General features: G+C 43.6%; 1 protein-coding gene across 6 annotated transcripts in view; it reads left to right on the top strand.

Moving 5' to 3' along the window:
• The window catches only part of ROBO1 (roundabout guidance receptor 1), a 1,753,811-nt gene that overhangs the window by 1,584,963 nt on the left and 147,068 nt on the right, over window positions 1–21,780 (top strand). For all 6 annotated transcript variants that reach the window (XM_069760966.1, XM_069760963.1, XM_069760965.1 and 3 more), the window contains 2 exons: window positions 14,887–15,025; window positions 15,647–15,774. In XM_069760966.1, coding sequence (XP_069617067.1) covers window positions 14,887–15,025; window positions 15,647–15,774 — 267 coding nt within the window. The remainder of the gene's footprint in view (window positions 1–14,886; window positions 15,026–15,646; window positions 15,775–21,780) is intronic.

Genomic DNA, 21,780 nt, shown 5'->3' with positions numbered 1-21,780 from the left:
CGATCTTATTTTTTATAATCAAATTAATTTTTTAAATATTTTATTAGGTTGGTTCAAGGGGTACACGGGCCGCAGTAGACAGGTCAGTGGAGGCCTAGTGGAAGGAGGGACCGCAGATGCGCCACTGTTTCACCCATACACAATTAGTAGGCCTAATGCAGCGTAGTTTCCAACAGCTACTAAACGAGAGCCGGAAGATCGAAGCTCAGGAAAGGCAACCTGGGGAACACCTTGGAGTGTAACAACAACCTCTCTCTACACCACGGAAGGGCTGATTCTTAGGAAGGAAGGCTGTTGTAAATAAGCATTGCGCGTCCGAGGGTGATTATATTCTTATTCGGTATCTACTCACCCTCGGACGCGCCATGCTTCTTGATTTGTAATTAATGTTTATTTGCAATGTGCTTTTGACTTACTCAATTATTTTTTTAATTATTGATTTTATTAAATTAATAGTTTAACATCTTATTGGAAATAATTTAAAGGAGACGCGACAGGACAACACTCGGTGGATGCCATATCTGTGTTAACAACTCCAAAAAACTTTCAGTTAACTTCTTGCAGGAGAAAGAAATTGTAGCTGTTGGACCTTTGTAGTACAGTTCCAGATATTTGTTGTGTGTTTGTTTTGATTGTTAAAATGTCTGCATTTGAGATCTCAACACGATCTTATTTTTTATAATCAAATTAATTTTTTAAATATTTTATTAGGTTGGTTCAAGGGGTACACGGGCCGCAGTAGACAGGTCAGTGGAGGCCTAGTGGAAGGAGGGACCGCAGATGCGCCACTGTTTCACCCATACACAATTAGTAGGCCTAATGCAGCGTAGTTTCCAACAGCTACTAAACGAGAGCCGGAAGATCGAAGCTCAGGAAAGGCAACCTGGGGAACACCTTGGAGTGTAACAACAACCTCTCTCTACACCACGGAAGGGCTGATTCTTAGGAAGGAAGGCTGTTGTAAATAAGCATTGCGCGTCCGAGGGTGATTATATTCTTATTCGGTATCTACTCACCCTCGGACGCGCCATGCTTCTTGATTTGTAATTAATGTTTATTTGCAATGTGCTTTTGACTTACTCAATTATTTTTTTAATTATTGATTTTATTAAATTAATAGTTTAACATCTTATTGGAAATAATTTAAAGGAGACGCGACAGGACAACACTCGGTGGATGCCATATCTGTGTTAACAACTCCAAAAAACTTTCAGTTAACTTCTTGCAGGAGAAAGAAATTGTAGCTGTTGGACCTTTGTAGTACAGTTCCAGATATTTGTTGTGTGTTTGTTTTGATTGTTAAAATGTCTGCATTTGAGATCTCAACACGATCTTATTTTTTATAATCAAATTAATTTTTTAAATATTTTATTAGGTTGGTTCAAGGGGTACACGGGCCGCAGTAGACAGGTCAGTGGAGGCCTAGTGGAAGGAGGGACCGCAGACAGGCATCGAAGGCCTAAAATAATCACACATGGCTGTAGGCAATTTTAAATTGGTTCCAGGGGTACACGGGCAGCAGTGGTGTGGTCAGTGGAGGCCTAGTGGAAGGAGTGACCACAGACAGGCATCGAAGGCCTAAAATATTAACACATGGCTGTAGGCAATTTTAAATTGGTTCCAGGGGTACTTGGGCAGCAGTGCCCTGGTCAGTGTAGTAGTAGTTGAAAGAATGGACCGCAGACAGGCATCGAAGGCCTAAAATAAAAAAATTGGGCTGGCTGTAGGCAATTTTAAATTGGTTCCAGGGTTACACGGGCAGCAGTGGTGTGGTCAGTGGAGGCCTAGTGGAAGGAGTGACCGCAGACAGGCATCGAAGGCCTAAAATAATCACACATGGCTGTAGGCAATTTTAAATTGGTTCCAGGGGTACACGGGCAGCAGTGGTGTGGTCAGTGGAGGCCTAGTGGAAGGAGTGACCACAGACAGGCATCGAAGGCCTAAAATATTAACACATGGCTGTAGGCAATTTTAAATTGGTTCCAGGGGTACTTGGGCAGCAGTGCCCTGGTCAGTGTAGTAGTAGTTGAAAGAATGGACCGCAGACAGGCATCGAAGGCCTAAAATAAAAAAATTGGGCTGGCTGTAGGCAATTTTAAATTGGTTCCAGGGGTACACGGGCAGCAGTGGTGTGGTCAGTGGAGGCCTAGTGGAAGGAGTGACCGCAGACAGGCATCGAAGGCCTAAAATAATAACACATGGCTGTAGGCAATTTTAAATTGGTTCCAGGGTTACACGGGCAGCAGTGGTGTGGTCAGTGGAGGCCTAGTGGAAGGAGTGACCGCAGACAGGCATCGAAGGCCTAAAATAATCACACATGGCTGTAGGCAATTTTAAATTGGTTCCAGGGGTACACGGGCAGCAGTGGTGTGGTCAGTGGAGGCCTAGTGGAAGGAGTGACCACAGACAGGCATCGAAGGCCTAAAATATTAACACATGGCTGTAGGCAATTTTAAATTGGTTCCAGGGGTACTTGGGCAGCAGTGCCCTGGTCAGTGTAGTAGTAGTTGAAAGAATGGACCGCAGACAGGCATCGAAGGCCTAAAATAAAAAAATTGGGCTGGCTGTAGGCAATTTTAAATTGGTTCCAGGGGTACACGGGCAGCAGTGGTGTGGTCAGTGGAGGCCTAGTGGAAGGAGTGACCGCAGACAGGCATCGAAGGCCTAAAATAATAACACATGGCTGTAGGCAATTTTAAATTGGTTCCAGGGTTACACGGGCAGCAGTGGTGTGGTCAGTGGAGGCCTAGTGGAAGGAGTGACCGCAGACAGGCATCGAAGGCCTAAAATAATCACACATGGCTGTAGGCAATTTTAAATTGGTTCCAGGGGTACACGGGCAGCAGTGGTGTGGTCAGTGGAGGCCTAGTGGAAGGAGTGACCACAGACAGGCATCGAAGGCCTAAAATATTAACACATGGCTGTAGGCAATTTTAAATTGGTTCCAGGGGTACTTGGGCAGCAGTGCCCTGGTCAGTGTAGTAGTAGTTGAAAGAATGGACCGCAGACAGGCATCGAAGGCCTAAAATAACAAACTTGGGCTGGCTGTAGGCAATTTTAAATTGGTTCCAGGGGTACACGGGCAGCAGTGGTGTGGTCAGTGGAGGCCTAGTGGAAGGAGTGACCGCAGACAGGCATCGAAGGCCTAAAATAATAACACATGGCTGTAGGCAATTTTAAATTGGTTCCAGGGTTACACGGGCAGCAGTGGTGTGGTCAGTGGAGGCCTAGTGGAAGGAGTGACCGCAGACAGGCATCGAAGGCCTAAAATAATCACACATGGCTGTAGGCAATTTTAAATTGGTTCCAGGGGTACACGGGCAGCAGTGGTGTGGTCAGTGGAGGCCTAGTGGAAGGAGTGACCACAGACAGGCATCGAAGGCCTAAAATATTAACACATGGCTGTAGGCAATTTTAAATTGGTTCCAGGGGTACACGGGCAGCAGTGGTCTGGTCAGTGGAAGTCTAGTGGAAGGAGTGACCGCAGACAGGCTTCCAAGGCCTAACATAACAAAATTGGGCTGGCTGTAGGCACTTTAAATTGGTTCCAGGGGTACATGGGCAGCAGTGGTCTGGTCAGTGGAAGTCTAGTGGAAGGAGTGACCGCAGACAGGCTTCCAAGGCCTAACATAACAAAATTGGGCTGGCTGTAGGCACTTTAAATTGGTTCCAGGGGTACATGGGCAGCAGTGTATGGTCAGTGGAAGTCTAGTGGAAGGAGTGACGGCAGACAGTCTTCGAAGGCCTAACATAACAAAATTGGGCTGGCTGTAGGCACTTTAAATTGGTTCCAGGGGTACATGGGCAGCAGTGTATGGTCAGTGGAAGTCTAGTGGAAGGAGTGACCGCAGACAGGCTTCGAAGGCCTAACATAACAAAAATGTCAAAACAATGGTATTGTCAGTGCCAGGCATTGAAGGATGTCAGCGCCTAGACTACACATTGGTGAAGCTGTGAGAGATAATTTTGCTAGTGGTAGAGCACTGTTTGAGCTGGGGGGGGGGGAACTGGCTTGTGGCCGGCGGTACAGGCACAGGGCCCCTCATATTACAACGGTGAGTCTGACGTTGGGTGCGCACCACCACCGCCAGAGACACTTTATTGTACTATGAGGGACCCAGTGGCAGTGCCGTCGACCAAAAGCGGCCACACCCACCTCTTCAGACAAACAGCACTCTCAAGGGTCCAAGCGCAAAGTGGCGATAGCACGACCCCGTGTGGGGAGTTTGGCCATTTCGTGAGGTGGAAACATGTCGTATGCTGGACAATCAGGTGAAGAAAATTACGAGATTGGAAAAGTCATTCAGAATAGTCCACAGGCAAGACCTTTTCATAGGAAAGCTAGGTGTCAGCCGGGCAGGGTGGGGCAAAAGATTTTGAAATCCAGTTGTGGTTCATTTTAATGAAGGTTAGATCATCTACATTTTGGGTAGCCAGACGAGTCCTTTTTTCTGTTAGTATTGAACCTGCAGCACTGAATACTCTTTCTGATAGGACACTAGCTGCCGGGCAAGCAAGCTCCTGCAATGCATATTCTGCCAATTCTGGCCAGGTGTCTAATTTGGATGCCCAGTAATCAAATGGGAATGACGGTTGAGGGAGAACGTCGATAAGGGATGAAAAATAGTTTGTAACCATACTGGACAAATGTTGTCTCCTGTCACTTTGAATTGATGCTGCAGTACCTGTCCTGTCTGCGGTCATAGAAAAATCACTCCACAACCTGGTCAGAAAACCCCTCTGGCCAACGCCACTTCTGATTTCTGCCCCTCTAACACCTCTGGTCTGCTGGCCCCTGGAGCTCGTGTGAGAACGATCACGGGCGCTGTGTGCAGGGAATGCCAGAAGCAAACGGTCAACAAGAGTTGATTGTTTTGTTGCTAATATTAGTTCCAAGTTCTCATGTGGCATAATATTTTGCAATTTGCCTTTATAGCGAGGATCAAGGAGGCAGGCCAACCAGTAATCGTCATCGTTCATCATTTTTGTAATGCGTGTGTCCCTTTTGAGGATACGCAAGGCATAATCCGCCATGTGGGCCAAAGTTCCCATTGTCAAATCTGCGGTTGTGCTTGGTTGAGGGGCAGTTGCAGGCAAATCTACGTCACTTGTGTCCCTCAAAAAACCAGAACCCGGCCTTGCCACGCCACCAATTTCCCGTGCCCCCGGGAAAGCTTCCTCATTAAAAATATACTCATCCCCATCATCCTCCTCATCCTCCACCTCCTCTTCGCCCGGTACCTCGTCATGTACACTGCCCTGACCAGACAATCGCTGACTGTCATCAAGGCTTTCCTCTTCCTCTGGTGCAGACGCCTGATCCTTTATGTGCGTCAAACTTTGCATCAGCAGACGCATTAGGGGGATGCTCATGCTTATTATGGCGTTGTCTGCACTAACCAGCCGTGTGCATTCCTCAAAACACTGAAGGACTTGACACATGTCTTGAATCTTCGACCACTGCACACCTGACAACTCCATGTCTGCCATCCTACTGCCTGCCCGTGTATGTGTATCCTCCCACAAAAACATAACAGCCCGCCTCTGTTCGCACAGTCTCTGAAGCATGTGCAGTGTTGAGTTCCACCTTGTTGCAACGTCTATGATTAGGCGATGCTGGGGAAGGTTCAAAGAACGCTGATAGGTCTGCATACGGCTGGAGTGTACAGGCGAACGGCGGATATGTGCGCAAAGTCCACGCACTTTGAGGAGCAGGTCGGATAACCCCGGATAACTTTTCAGGAAGCACTGCACCACCAGGTTTAAGGTGTGAGCCAGGCAAGGAATGTGTTTCAGTTGGGAAAGGGAGATGGCAGCCATGAAATTCCTTCCGTTATCACTCACTACCTTGCCTGCCTCAAGATCTACAGTGCCCAGCCACGACTGCGTTTCTTGCTGCAAGAACTCGGACAGAACTTCCGCGGTGTGTCTATTGTCGCCCAAACACTTCATAGCCAATACAGCCTGCTGACGTATGCCAGTAGCTGCCCCATAATGGGAGACCTGGTGTGCAACAGTGGCAGGTGCGGATGGAGTGTTTGTGCGACTGCGGTCTGTGGACGAGCTCTTGCTTCTGCAGGAGGACGAGGAGGAGGAGGAGGAGGAGGGGGTGCGAACGGCTACAGACAACTGTTTACTAGACCGTGGGCTAGGCAGAACTGTCCCAAACTTGCTGTCCCCTGTGGACCCTGAATCCACCACATTTACCCAGTGTGCCGTGATGGACACGTAACGTCCCTGGCCATGCCTACTGGTCCATGCATCTGTTGTCAGGTGCACCTTTGTGCTCACAGATTGCCTGAGTGCATGGACGATGCGCTCTTTAACATGCTGGTGGAGGGCTGGGATGGCTTTTCTGGAAAAAAAGTGTCGACTGGGTAGCTCGTAGCGTGGTACAGCGTAGTCCATCAGGTCTTTGAAAGCTTCGCTTTCAACTAACCGGTAGGGCATCATCTCTAACGAGATTAGTCTAGCTATGTGGGCGTTCAAACCCTGTGTACGCGGATGCGAGGCTAAGTACTTCCTTTTTCTAACCATAGTCTCATGTAGGGTGAGCTGGACTGGAGAGATGGAGATCGTGGAACTAGCGGGGGTGCCGGTGGACATGGCAGACTGAGAGACGGTGGGAGATGGTATTGTTGCCGCCGGTGCCCTAGATGCAGTGTTTCCTACTACGAAACTGGTGATTCCCTGACCCTGACTGCTTTGGCCTGGCAAAGATACCTGCACAGATACAGCAGGTGGTGCGCTAAATGGTGGTCCTACACTGCCGGAAGGGATGTTGCGTTGATGACTAGCTTCATTGCCCGAGGGTGCAACAACCTTAAGGGACGTTTGGTAGTTAGTCCAAGCTTTCAAATGCATGGTGGTTAAATGTCTATGCATGCAACTAGTATTGAGACTTTTCAGATTCTGACCTCTGCTTAAGGAAGTAGAACATTTTTGACAGATGACTTTGCGCTGATCAATTGGATGTTGTTTAAAAAAATGCCAGACTGCACTCTTTCTAGCATCGGATACCTTTTCAGGCATTGCAGACTGAGCTTTAACCGGATGGCCACGCTGTCCTCCACCAGGTTTTGGCTTTGCCACGCGTTTTGGGCAAGATACGGGCCCGGCAGATGGAACCTGTGGCGATGTTGATGCCTGCTGCGGCCCCTCCTCCTCCTCTGCTTCAGAACTGCTGCCGCCTGCACCCTGTTCCCCCAATGGCTGCCAATCGGGGTCAAGAACTGGGTCATCTAATAACTCTTCTTGTACCTCCTGCGCAACTTCGTCTGTGTCACCGTGTCGTTCGGTGGTATAGCGTTCGTGATGGGGCAACATAGTCTCATCAGGGTCTGATTCTTGATCAGCACCCTGCGAGGGCAATGTTGTGGTCTGAGTCAAAGGACCAGCATAGTAGTCTGGCTGTGGCTGTGCGTCAGTGCACTCCATGTCAGATTCAATTTGTAATGGGCATGGACTGTTAACTGCTTCACTTTCTAAGCCAGGGACGGTATGTGTAAAGAGCTCCATGGAGTAACCCGTTGTGTCGCCTGCTGCATTCTTCTCTGTTGTTGTTTTTGCTGAAGAGGACAAGGAAGTGACTTGTCCCTGACCGTGAACATCCACTAACGACGCGCTGCTTTTACTTTTACCAGTTTCACGAGAGGAGGCAAAAGAGCTAGAGGCTGAGTCAGCAAGATAAGCCAAAACTTGCTCTTGCTGCTCCGGCTTTAAAAGCGGTTTTCCTAATCCCAGAAAAGGGAGCGTTCGAGGCCTTGTGTAGCCGGACGACGAACCTGGCTCCACAGCTCCAGACTTAGGTGCAATATTTTTTTCCCCACGACCACCTGATGCTCCACCACTACCACTACCCTCATTACCAGCTGACAATGAACGCCCCCGGCCACGACCTCTTCCACTAGACTTCCTCATTGTTTTAAAAACGTAACCAAACTAACGTTATTTGTTGCAGTCACACAACTTACACGGTGAGCTATAACTTCAGTATGATTTAGCTACCCCTTTACAGGTTGGTGAGACCACCGCGAAAATCAGGCACAATGTTACACACTCTTTTTTTGGTGGCTGCAAATTAGAGAGATGCCCCACACGCAGGACTGTCACTGAAGCACAAATGTTAATATTAATGTCACACTATTATTTGTTTTTTATTTTTATTTTTTTCAGGAACACTTTAGAAACCCCCCCAAAAAAAAAAAATAGATTTTTGCAGGGAGAATTTAGAAAACAAATGTAACAAACTATATGCTTTCTATGGGCCACTGAGTGAGAGATGACGCACACAGGAATCAGGAGTGGCACACAAGCCCAGAGGCCAATATTTTTCTACCAATGATTGATGGAGTTATTTTCTCTGGTAGATTTTGGAACCCAAATCAAGGAAAAAAAATATAGGCTTTCTATGGACCACAATTGGAGAGAGAGAGAGAGAGAGAGAGAGATGGCACACCCAGGAGTCAAGACTGGCACACAAGCAGAAAGGCCAATATTAATCTCCCACTGTTTTTTTTTTTTTTTCAGGGAGACTTTAGAAAAAAAATAAATAAAAAAAATATGATTTTATCAGGAAGAATTTAGAAACCAAATAAAATAAAATGATTTTTTCAGGGAGAATTTAGAAAACAAATAAAACCAAAAATAGGCGTTCTATGGCCCACTGACTGAGAGATGACGCACACAGGAATCAGGAGTGGCACACAAGCCCAGAGGCCAATATTTTTCTACCAATGATTGATGGAGTTATTTTCTCTGGTAGATTTTGGAACCCAAATCAAGGAAAAAAAATATAGGCTTTCTATGGACCACAATTGGAGAGAGAGAGAGAGAGAGAGAGAGAGAGAGAGAGAGAGAGATGGCACACCCAGGAGTCAAGACTGGCACACAAGCAGAAAGGCCAATATTAATCTCCCACTGTTTTTTTTTTTTTTTTTTTTTTTTCAGGGAGACTTTAGAAAAAAAAATAATAAAAAAAATATGATTTTATCAGGAAGAATTTAGAAACCAAATAAAATAAAATGATTTTTTCAGGGAGAATTTAGAAAACAAATAAAACCAAAAATAGGCGTTCTATGGCCCACTGACTAAGAGAGAGAGAGAGAGATGGAACGCTTAGTACTGGCACACAAGCCCAAAGGGCAATATTAATCTCCCTTTTTTTTTCCAGGGAGAATTTCTAAAACCCCCCCCCAAAAAAAAATAGGCTTTCTATGGCCCACTATTTGTGAGAGAGATGGGACGCTCAGGACTGGCACAGATGGCACACTCAGGACTGGCACAGAAGCCCAGAGGCCAATATTAATCTCCCTTTTTTTCTGGGAGAATTTATAAAACCAAAAAAATATTTAAATAGGCTTTCTATGGCCCACTATTTGTGAGAGAGATGGCACGCTCAGGACTGGCACAGATGGCACGCTCACAACTGGCACACAAGCCCAGAGGCCAATATTAATCTCCCTTTTTTCAGGGAAAATTTATAAAACCAAAAAAAAAATTAAATAGGCTTTCTATGGCCCACTATTTGTGAGAGAGATGGCACGCTCAGGACTGGCACAGATGGCACGCTCACAACTGGCACACAAGCCCAGAGGCCAATATTAATCTCCCTTTTTTCAGGGAAAATTTATAAAACCAAAAAAAAAATTAAATAGGCTTTCTATGGCCCACTATTTGTGAGAGAGATGGGACGCTCAGGACTGGCACAGATGGCACGCTCAGGACTGGCACAGAAGCCCAGAGGCCAATATTAATCTCCCTTTTTTTCTGGGAGAATTTATAAAACCAAAAAAATATTTAAATAGGCTTTCTATGGCCCACTATTTGTGAGAGAGATGGCACGCTCAGGACTGGCACAGATGGCACGCTCACAACTGGCACACAAGCCCAGAGGCCAATATTAATCTCCCTTTTTTCAGGGAAAATTTATAAAACCAAAAAAAAATTTAAATAGGCTTTCTATGGCCCACTATTTGTGAGAGAGATGGCACGCTCAGGACTGGCACAGATGGCACGCTCACAACTGGCACACAAGCCCAGAGGCCAATATTAATCTCCCTTTTTTCAGGGAAAATTTATAAAACCCAAAAAAAAATTAAATAGGCTTTCTATGGCCCACTATTTGTGAGAGAGATGGGACGCTCAGGACTGGCACAGATGGCACGCTCAGGACTGGCACAGAAGCCCAGAGGCCAATATTAATCTCCCTTTTTTTCTGGGAGAATTTATAAAACCAAAAAAATATTTAAATAGGCTTTCTATGGCCCACTATTTGTGAGAGAGATGGCACGCTCAGGACTGGCACAGATGGCACGCTCACAACTGGCACACAAGCCCAGAGGCCAATATTAATCTCCCTTTTTTCAGGGAAAATTTATAAAACCAAAAAAAAAATTAAATAGGCTTTCTATGGCCCACTATTTGTGAGAGAGATGGCACGCTCAGGACTGGCACAGATGGCACGCTCACAACTGGCACACAAGCCCAGGGGCCAATATTAATCTCCCTTTTTTCAGGGAAAATTTATAAAACCAAAAAAAAATTTAAATAGGCTTTCTATGGCCCACTATTTGTGAGAGAGATGGCACGCTCAGGACTGGCACAGATGGCACGCTCACAACTGGCACACAAGCCCAGAGGCCAATATTAATCTCCCTTTTTTCAGGGAAAATTTATAAAACCAAAAAAAAAATTAAATAGGCTTTCTATGGCCCACTATTTGTGAGAGAGATGGGACGCTCAGGACTGGCACAGATGGCACGCTCAGGACTGGCACAGAAGCCCAGAGGCCAATATTAATCTCCCTTTTTTTCTGGGAGAATTTATAAAACCAAAAAAATATTTAAATAGGCTTTCTATGGCCCACTATTTGTGAGAGAGATGGCACGCTCAGGACTGGCACAGATGGCACGCTCACAACTGGCACACAAGCCCAGAGGCCAATATTAATCTCCCTTTTTTCAGGGAAAATTTATAAAACCAAAAAAAAAATTAAATAGGCTTTCTATGGCCCACTATTTGTGAGAGAGATGGCACGCTCAGGACTGGCACAGATGGCACGCTCACAACTGGCACACAAGCCCAGAGGCCAATATTAATCTCCCTTTTTTCAGGGAAAATTTATAAAACCAAAAAAAAAATTAAATAGGCTTTCTATGGCCCACTATTTGTGAGAGAGATGGGACGCTCAGGACTGGCACAGATGGCACGCTCAGGACTGGCACAGAAGCCCAGAGGCCAATATTAATCTCCCTTTTTTTCAGGGAGAATTTATAAAACCCCAAAAAAAATAAAATAGGCTTTCTATGGCCCACTATTTGTGAGAGAGATGGCACACTCAGGACTGGCACACAAGCCCAAAGGCCAATATTAATCTCCCACTGTATTTTTATCAGGGAGAATTTATACACCCCACAAAAAAAAATACAGAAAAATGAAAAGGCTTTCTATGGCCCACTATGTGAGAGAGATGGCACACACAGGGATGGCACTCTAGCAGAAATGCCAAATTGCCAATCTTAATCTCCCACCAAAAAAAAAAAAAAAAAAAAAACAGGGAATGTCCTACAATTACTATCTCCCTGCCTGCAGTAATCTCAGCCAGGTATGGCAGGCAGCTACTATCTCCCTGCCTGCAGTAATCTCAGCCAGGTATGGCAGGCAGCAATAAGGAGTGGACTGATGCACAAATGAAATAAAAAGTGTGGACAAACAAAAAAGATAGCTGTGCAGAAAGGAAGGAACAAGAGGATTTGTGCTTTGAAAAAAGCAGTTGGTTTGCACAGCGGCGTACACACAGCAATGCAGCTATCAGGGAGCCTTCTAGGGCAGCCCAATGAGCTACAGCGCTGAGGGGAAAAAAAAAAAAAAAAAACTTCCACTGTCCCTGCACACCGAGGGTGGTGTTGGACAGTGCAAATCGCTGCAGCACAAGCGGTTTTGTGGTTAATGGACCCTGCCTAACGCTATCCCTGCTTCTGACAAAGCGGCAGCAACCTCTCCCTAAGCTCAGATCAGCAGCAGTAAGATGGCGGTCGGCGGGAACGCCTCTTTATAGCCCCTGTGACGTTGCAGACAGCAAGCCAATCACTGCAATGCCCTTCTCTAAGATGGTGGGGACCAGGACCTATGTCATCACGCTGCCCACACTCTGCGTTTACCTTCATTGGCTGAGAAATGGCGCTTTTCGCGTCATTGAAACGCGACTTTGGCGCGAAAGTCGCGTACCGCATGGCCGACCCCGCACAGGGGTCGGATCGGGTTTCATGAAACCCCGACTTAGCCAAAAGTCGGCGACTTTTGAAAATGTTCGACCCGTTTCGCTCAACCCTAATCCTTAGTATTGGTTTCACACCTTGACTTTCATCAAGGCCGTAAAATTACATTTTTCATCTACTTCTTGACGCTCAAGAGCTAAATTGCTGCTTGGCCAAAAAAAGCAATAATAAAAATGGGACTAAAGATGGTTTAAGCCAACAAGACCACTGTAATAACCATCAGTCTAGTTTTCCTCGCATTAATGTTTTGGTATGGAAAGCTGAAGTCTTATATTAAAAGTTCCCAAACACCTTAATTATCTGTTCACACTGATCAAGCTATCTCTCCCAACTCCTCCATACACACACTCAGCTAAGCTAAGGATCAGGCATTGAAATTCAACATCACCGATCCTTCTCTTCCCCAGCACAGTCATAGAATCATAGAATATTAGCATTGGAAGGGACCTCAAGGGTCATTGTGTCCAAGCCCCTGCTCAATGCAGGATTCCCAACCTATCTCAGACATGTCTGTCCAGCCTCTGTTTAAAGACTTCCATTGAAAGAGAACTCACCACCTCTCGTGGTAGCCTGTTTCACTCATTGATCACCCTCACTGTCAAAAAGGTTTTTTTTCTAATATCTAATCTGTATCTTCTCCCTTTCAGTTTCATTCCATTGCTTCTTGTGTGTAAAGTGCAAATGAGAATAATGATGATCCTTCTACACTGTGACATCCCTTCAGATATTTGTAGACAGCTATTAGTCTCCTTTTAGCCTTCTTTTTTGCAAACGAAACATTCCCATATCCTTTAACCGTTCCTCGTAGGACATACATTGCATTCCGCTCACCATCCTGGTAGCTCTTCTCTGAACCTGTTCTAGTTTTTCAATGACTTTTTAACATGTGGTGCCCAGAAATGGACACAGTATTCCAGTTGAGGTCTGCCCAAGGAGGAGTAGAGGGGGATAATTGCTTCACATGAGCTAGACTCTTTTCATCTCTTAATACATTCTAGAACTGTGTTTGCCTTTTTTTCTGTTGCATCACATTGTTGACTCATGTGCAGTTTGTGATCTATTAGTCAAGTTTGTTTCACATGTGCTGTTGCTTAGTTCTATTCCTCCTGTTTTTTTTTTCCCAAATGTAGAATCTCATATTTCTCCCTGTTAAATACCATTCTATTAGTCACTGCCCATTGTTCAAGCTTATCTAGATCCTTCTGAATACTTTCTCTGTCTTCTCTAGTTTAAGCTAGTCTAACACGGGAGAGCCATAAAGCACCTTGCAGATTAGATGGTTCTACCCTGCTGTCTTTTCTCTAAAGGTATTCCCTTACTATGTAGGTCTTTACTTAAAGAAGCTCTTCCATCAAAGTTTTTATCCTCTTAATTTATTGCTGTCATCATATAATATGGAACTGTGTACCTACAATTGCCCATTTTACCTTTCTACCCAACTAATTATTCTTTTTTCTCTGCTCTATGTAGAAGCAGGAAGTCTCTTTTCCCTGCATGTATCATACCTCTCTTCTACTTCTGACCAAGCTGCTCCTCCCTCTCCTGCCAGGGACTTTTTGCAGTGACTTATGACTCATACAGGGAAAATTGACCTCCTGTTTCTACATAATGTTTAGAAGAATTCAGCAAATCAGACTGCAATCACGTAATGTCATAGTCCTATTGGAAAAGAGAAAAAATAACTGGGTACAAGGGAAAGTGGGCAATTGTAAGTACACAGTGCTATATAATATAATGATGACTGCAATATATTAAGAGGATAGAACTTTTGATGGGAGTGCTTCTTTAATGGGGTTGTCCACTACTCTGACAACCCCTTTTAATTTCCTATGCTTCCTCATTGTCAACTAATAACTTTTATACTCATCTCCAGTGCCCTCCCTGTGGTGTCTGCACTGGCTATGCTAGGGACCGTGTGACATTGTTATGAAATGCGATTCCTGCAGGCCAACCAACATTGGCTTCACTCTCCCCACATTTGGAATGAATCTCATACATCCAGATGAATTGAGCTGTATATGATTTTTTCGAAGGTGGGGAGAGGGAAGCCAGTGCCCTATAGGGGTTATTATTTTACAAGGGAGGAAGCATAGGGATTAAGAAGGAGCTATCCGAGTAGTGGACAACCCCTCTAAACTTCCCTTTAAGAAAAGGGAGGGACAAACTGTAACTGGATTCTTCCCTCTCCATGAGCTTTTTTCTCTTTTTGCTGTATAACCCCTTCACAATAGATCATACAGTATGTCACTCAACCTCATGATCTAATGTGTATGGGGTCCCTAACCTCCTGGATCATGTTAGGGAGAAAGAAGTATCAGGCATGTTGGATTTCTTTGTTCCCATTAAATTGTGCTTGCATGCTTAGTCAAGTAGGAATGTACTGTATATAGAGGAGACAGAAGAAATAATGGCTAAATATGTCTTCAGCTGATATTTATTCTGTATGAGGACTTATAACCCTTGCCACATGATATTGTGAGTTATAATGTCTTTTGTGGTGATGAAGTTGTCTGGTGTTGATGACTTAAAAAATCAAAGATCTGACAAATTGTATACCCTATAGAGAAAAAAAGCATGTCATCTGACTTTAACAACTTTGCTCTTACAGAAAGACCGTCCTTCGTAAGGAGGCCAAGTAACATGGCGGTGACGGTGGATGACAGTGTTGAATTTAAGTGTGAGTCTCGAGGTGATCCTGTTCCTACTGTTCGATGGAGGAAAGATGATGGTGATCTGCCTAAGACAAGGTACTGTAGGCTTTAGTTTTCCAAGATGAAGTGTTATAAAGTTCTGCATCTGGACGTATATTATAAGTGAGTCAAAGATCTTTTTAAGAATACACGGTTCTGTTGTGACCTAAAGGTACTCAAAGAGGTTTGCTCATTTTGCCGATGGACATTCCTTCAGACCCTTTCCACATATGCACATTGAGTGCACTTGATAGGGACAGGGTACTACATCTCAGGTGGTGGATAAGGTTTTTGCCCAATCTTTCTGTCACCTATCATCATCAGTCACAAGACATTTATAAGGTCTTTCTAAAGTAATTTTGTGCCACCAAAAATCGATGAGTTTAGCTCGTTTTACTCTTACATGCATTGACAGTCATTTTGACCTGATGTCTAACCTATCACATGTAGCTCTCTGCATCTAGCTGGTACAAGGTTCCAGAGATCTTGTACTGTTTAAATGAAATGATCTTTATATCATGACAGTGACTTTTCCATGTGCAAATCATTTCCATTGTAACCAATCCTCTTAGCGTGGTTTACACAGAGATGTTGATTTGATCCTGCCCAAACATGACCCTAAGAAGACAATTCTACATATTTTTCCCGATTTAAGATCTTTTCATGCTTTCATATCAGATATGAAATCCGAGATGACCACACACTCAAGATTCGTAAAGTTATAGCTGGGGATATGGGAACGTACACGTGCATTGCAGAAAACATGGTTGGCAAAGCCGAAGCCTCAGCTGTCCTCACTGTTCAAGGTAAGACGTCGTGACTTATCAATATTAATAATCAACTGGTAAAGCCAACTGGTAAGACTGGATTTACCCTACTAGGTCTCCTCTGATCCGCTACATGCAAGCCAGACTGTAATCATGTAATTCTTCTTCTTACATGGGTCAGCTGCACGTCCATGTGTACAGAACGATCATTAAGATGCAGTCATTCTGTGTGCACAGAGTATAATTGTTCTCACCAGCACGTGTGCTGCCGAGAACAAAATATTTTAAGCTTGCTTTAAAATCATTTCACCCGAGGAATGAGCATTTTGCTTACGTGTCGAGTGATTAGTGAACTGTTTAGACAGGAATAATCAAGAAACGCACGTTCGTGGGAACACTCATTCCTGATATCGGCCAGTGTAAATGCATTTTAACAGCAATGCCAATTTCTTTAATGCAGCTAGTCTTTTCTATGCTTAGAAAATGACCAATGCAATTAAGACATGATTTTTCTTTGTAATTCATATTTACATGTCACAGTAATGCACAATTGATGTATATGTTTTCCTTGTGACTTTTAAATTTAGGTCACATTTACATTGTGCTCCGAAGCAATATATGTCACTCTCCGCTGGATGCCAGCACTCCGCGTGTCCTTCATCTTGCAGGGCTCCTGATTTGCATACAGACTCATTTATGTTAATTACTGTAGCATATAGAACCAGCGCTGTAACGAGGTTCAATGTAAATGTGACAATTTTAATATTAGTCTGAAAAGGCAGATTTCTGGGCTAATAAAAAAATCTGAGCTAAAATTTCGACATACAGTTAGGGCCAGAAATATTTGGACAGTGACACAAGTTTTGTTATTTTAGCTGTTTACAAAAACATGTTCAGAAATACAATTATATATATAATATGGGCTGAAAGTGCACACTCCCAGCTGCAATATGATAGTCTCCACATCCAAATCGGAGAAAGGGTTTAGGAATCATAGCTCTGTAATGCATAGCGTCCTCTTTTTCAAGGGACCAAAAGTAATTGGACAATGGACTCTAAGGGCTGCAATTAACTCTGAAGGCGTCTCCCTCGTTAACCTGTAATCAATGAAGTAGTTAAAAGGTCAGGGGTGGATTCCAGGTGTGTGGTTTTGCATTTGGAAGCTGTTGCTGTGAGCAGACAACATGCGGTCAAAGGAACTCTCAATTGAGGTGAAGCAGAACATCCTGAGGCTGAAAAAAAAGAAAAAATCCTTCAGAGAGATAGCAGACATGCTTGGAGTAGCAAAATCAACAGTTGGGTACATTCTGAGAAAAAGGGAATTGACTGGTGAGCTTGGGAACTCAAAAAGGCCTGGGCGTCCACGGATATTTTTGTTCAACCCTTCAAATTAAACGTTACAATCTGCACTTGAATTCTGTTGTAGAGGTTTCATTTCAAATCCAATGTGGTGGCATGCAGAGCCCAACTCGCGAAAATTGTGTCACTGTCCAAATATTTCTGGCCCTAACTGTATGCATGATCACCAGTATAAAATATCCCGATGGTACTGCTCAAGTTGTGTCATTAGGAAAAATGTAAAAAAAAATTGAATCAAGTGGCCAAATATTGTTGTAAATTTTCTGACCTAGTGACTGTACACTTAATATGTTCATTTTTTTTCTCATTCCAGTGATGTGTCACTTACTGTGCTGCCTCCTGTAGTTTTGATAAAAGCACACTTTTATCAGCAGGAGATTATCATTAGAGGAATAGTACACCTGTTACTATGTTGTATTCTTGAGCTCTGTATATCCACTAATTGGCAGCGTTCTGCCTATGCACAGTGTCCACAGAAAGCAGCCAATCAGTAGTGGGGGCGAGGTTACACCGCTCAGTATTTAGAGAACTGGTAGATCTGCACCAGATAAAACAGCAGCAAGCAACCCAGTAAGTGACAAATTACTGGAATCAGGGTTCCTGCCTCAACATCATGCTGTTCTCAGATGGGGTAGCAGAAACCTGGTGACAGATTCAATTTGCGAAGTTTTAAATGAGCTTGGAAAGTGTTTTCCAACAAGTGTCTCTTTTTAAAAAATAGAGTGGTGGGTGTAGTATTGAAAATGGTTAGGGTCTTGATCTGTGACCAGCATGTGCATTGGAGTTATATGGTGGAACCGTGGAGGGATTTCCTGACATTATGATTCTGGCAGAAGCTGTCATGTATCCCGTTGCAAAGGCATTCAGTGGGATACATTGTTAATAGACGCCCATTAAGAATTTTTTTTACTTTTTCAACTTACACCCTTCACCCCCGGGCAATTTTCCATTTTTCGTTTTCGCTATTTCCTCCCCTTTTTCCAAGAGCTCCGTACGAGGGCTTGTTTTTTTACAGGACGAGCTGTAATTTTGAATGACATCATTCATTTTATCATGTGATGCACTGTAAAGCGAGAAAAAAAGTGCTTTGAAATTGCAAAAAAGTTCAATTCTGCCATTTTTTTTTTACTATGTTCACCACGTGATATATTTAGGGGTAGATATGATGTGTTATTTGCCTGTTATTGCATTTTATTGCATTGTTGTAGCAACCAAAAAAACATAATTTTGTCATTTTGATTTCTTTTTCTCATTACGCCGTTTATCGATTTGAATAATTTATTTTATGTTTTGATACATCGGGCGTTTCTGTATTTTTTTTTTTTATTCCTTTCGAAAGGGGGTTGATTTGAACTTTTGTGTTTTTTTTCTAATTTCTCGAATATTCGTTAAAACTTATTTTTTTTTACTTTTTACTGTGTTCAATAGTCTCCTCAGGAGGCTTGAAGTGGCGATCGTCTGTAGAGCAGAAATCACAATCTCCTATTAATGCTGTCCACGGGCTGGCGTTCACAATCAGATTTTGATGACAGACACCATTGGCGCCTCTGCCCCTACTTCGGGCTTCTCTCAGATAGGGGAGCAAAAATCTGGTGACAGATTCACTTTTGGAAGTTTTAAATAAGCTTGCACAGTGTTCCTTAAGGCCATGTGCACACGCTGCGGATTTTGCTGCGGATCCGCAGCAGTTTCCCATGAGTTTACAGTACAATGTAAACCTATGGGAAACGAAAACCGCAGTGCACATGCTGCGGAAAAAACAGCGCGGAAACACAGCGGTTTACAATCCGCAGCATGTCAATTCTTTCTGCGGAATCCGCAGTGGTTTTTCATCTGCTCCAATGGAAAACCAAAGCGGAATCCGCAGTAGAAACCGCATAAATCGGCAGTAAAAACTGCAGCGGTTTTGCACTGCAGTATTTCAAAATCCGCTGCGGAAAAATCCGCAGGGGATTTTTCTACGTGTGCACATACCCCAATACTCCTTTCTAACAAGTGTGTTTTTTAAATATTTGCAGTGGTTGGTGTAGAAACTGGTTAGGGTTTTGATCTGTCTACGTCATGCACATTGGAGGTATATACAGCGAGTGCGGAGAGTATTCAGGCCCCTTTACATTTTTCACTCTTTGTTTCATTGCAGCCATTTGGTAAATTCAAAAAAGTTCATTTTTTTTTTCTCATTAATATACACTCTGCACCCCAGCTTGACTGAAAAACCCCCCAGAAATGTAGAAAATGTTTGCAAATTTGATTAAAAATTAAAAACTGAAATATCACAGGGTCATACGTGTTCAGATCCTCTGCTCAGACACTCATATTTAAGTCACATGCTGTCCATTTCCTTGTGATCCTCCTTGAGATGGTTCTACTCCTTCATTGGAGTCCAGCTGTGTTTAATTAAACTGATAGGACTTGATTTGGAAAGGCGCACACCTGTCTATATAAGACCTCACAGCTCACAGTGCATGTCAGACCAAGGACAGAGATATCCTGGATGAAAACCTCTTCCAGAGTGCTCTGGACCTCAGACTTGGCCGGAGGTTGACCTTCCAACAAGACAATGACCTTAAGCACACAGCTAAAATAATAAAGGAGTGGCTTCAGAACACCTCTGTGACCATTCTTGACTGGCCCAGCCAGAGCCCTGACCTAAACCCAATTGAGCATCTCTGGAGAGACCTGAAAATGGCTGTCCACCAACATTCACCATCCAACCTGATGGAACTGGAGAGGATCTGCAAGGAAGAATGGCCGAGGATCCCCAAATCCAGGTGTGAAAAACTTGTTGCATCATTCCCAAGAAGACTCATGGCTGTACTAGCTCAAAAGGTGCTTCTACTCAATACTGAGCAAAGGGTCTGAATACTTATGGCCATGTGATATTTCAGTATTTCTTTATTAATAAATTTGCAAAAATTACTTCATTTCTGTTTTTTTCAAGATGGGGAGCAGAGTGTGCATTAATGAGAAAAAAATAGAACTTTTTTAAATTTACCAAATGGCTGCATTGAAACAAAGAGTGAAAATGTAAAGGGGTCTGAATACTTTCCGTACCCACTGTATTGTGGAAAGATTTCATAACATATCTTATAGTTGCCCTATGGAAACTAAGATAAAACTTTTTTGGGCCTCCGATGAGTGAATGGAGCTATATACTGAGAAATTCTTCTGATGTGTCCGACAATCATAGACCCACGTCAGAATGGGTCTTTATCACTCTTATCTACTGTATGTACTCTGCCTGATATTCCAGCACATGATCTTTCGAAAAGTGTTTCTGATAGTATGTTTGATGTCACCAGACTGGGTCGAAATTATAACCAACCAATGAGTGTGTCCCCAGGACATGCCCATCTTAGTGCAATAATAACGGGGGCTTAACCCAATGGGCCAGGTATACTTGTAGGGTTCCCTGCATAAGATAGCGAACATGATGATCAAACTATAGGGATCATTCTCTTTTTGTGGGAAGGAGCCATCTGCATGTTTACAGAGTAGATTATTTGCTCTGAACTTCCGACTGTAATCTGAAGGTTTTCTTCAAAGGAGGTTAAGAGCAATGTATCTTTGAGGGTTAGTGTTTAGTGGGATTTAGACTTTCATCACTTTAACCATGTTTACCTTTAGTATTGATTCTCTATGATAAAAGAACCATGAAAAGAAATACATTCCTGGCCTGGATATACATGGCCTTCAAATATCACCGCTACCTCTCATCTCTCCTTTATTCTATAGTAGCAAACATATCACATCTAAGGCAGTGTTTATACATCCCAGTGCAAAGAAAAGGAGGCTTTGACATGGCTAACCGACAATATTATGGATTAAACAATATTTCTTATTCTATGGGATTTTAAGAGAATCCTCTTGATCCTTAAATCTCCATTGGTTATAAATGATAGCTTTTAAAAATATCACTTGCCTGGGAAGACTTCTTACCCAAGTCCTTTGCGGTCTAGCGTCCCACCCATCTGTCAGTGGTCCGATCTGCCACCTGTTTTTACAGATGTGTGGCTCAACAAATCCTGAGATGACCATCGAATCTGACAAGATTCAAAATCATCAGATTCTCTTGAGTTCAATCCAGGAAATTCTATTTGCATTAAAATTTGTGCAGATCAAGTTTGCCATTAAAAGACCCCAGAGCATAAAAAACATTGAGTTAAAAAATATATGTATATACATTAGGGATGAGCGGATCGATTTGCGAGACTCTGGTCCAACGTCCAGGTCAGTGGTACTTGGCAGCAAGATGGGAGGTCCTCAAATCTCCTAACTTCTGGCGTCCCCGATGCGGCCCTTGATTTGTCAGGGTAGGCACGACAACATTTGAGCATCATGTTGCGTAGATGTCATGCCGGCCCTCTCTAATTAAAATCCGCAGCAGGAATGACGGACGGTAAGAGATTCGCAGGCCTCCTGTCCAACTACCGTAAGATGCCACTAACCTGAAAGCTGGACCAGTGTCCTGAGAATAGATACGCTCATCTCTAATATGGTACATTATACAGTATATGTAATTTATTACCTCTTCTCGGCCTTTACTTTTCCGATTGTCCATCGTGTAAAGCCTAATCTGCGCCAAAGAGCCCTGAAGACCAGTGCCAGAGGAAGATGGGCAGTGGGACAGGACAGGTGAAGGGAAGAGGTGAGTATTATATGTTTAGTTTTTTTTTATCCTTTAAT

Source organism: Ranitomeya imitator, chromosome 3 (assembly GCF_032444005.1).
Source record: "Ranitomeya imitator isolate aRanImi1 chromosome 3, aRanImi1.pri, whole genome shotgun sequence".
NCBI classification, from domain to species: Eukaryota; Metazoa; Chordata; class Amphibia; order Anura; family Dendrobatidae; genus Ranitomeya; species Ranitomeya imitator.
This window is presented reverse-complemented; position numbering and strand designations above follow the sequence as displayed.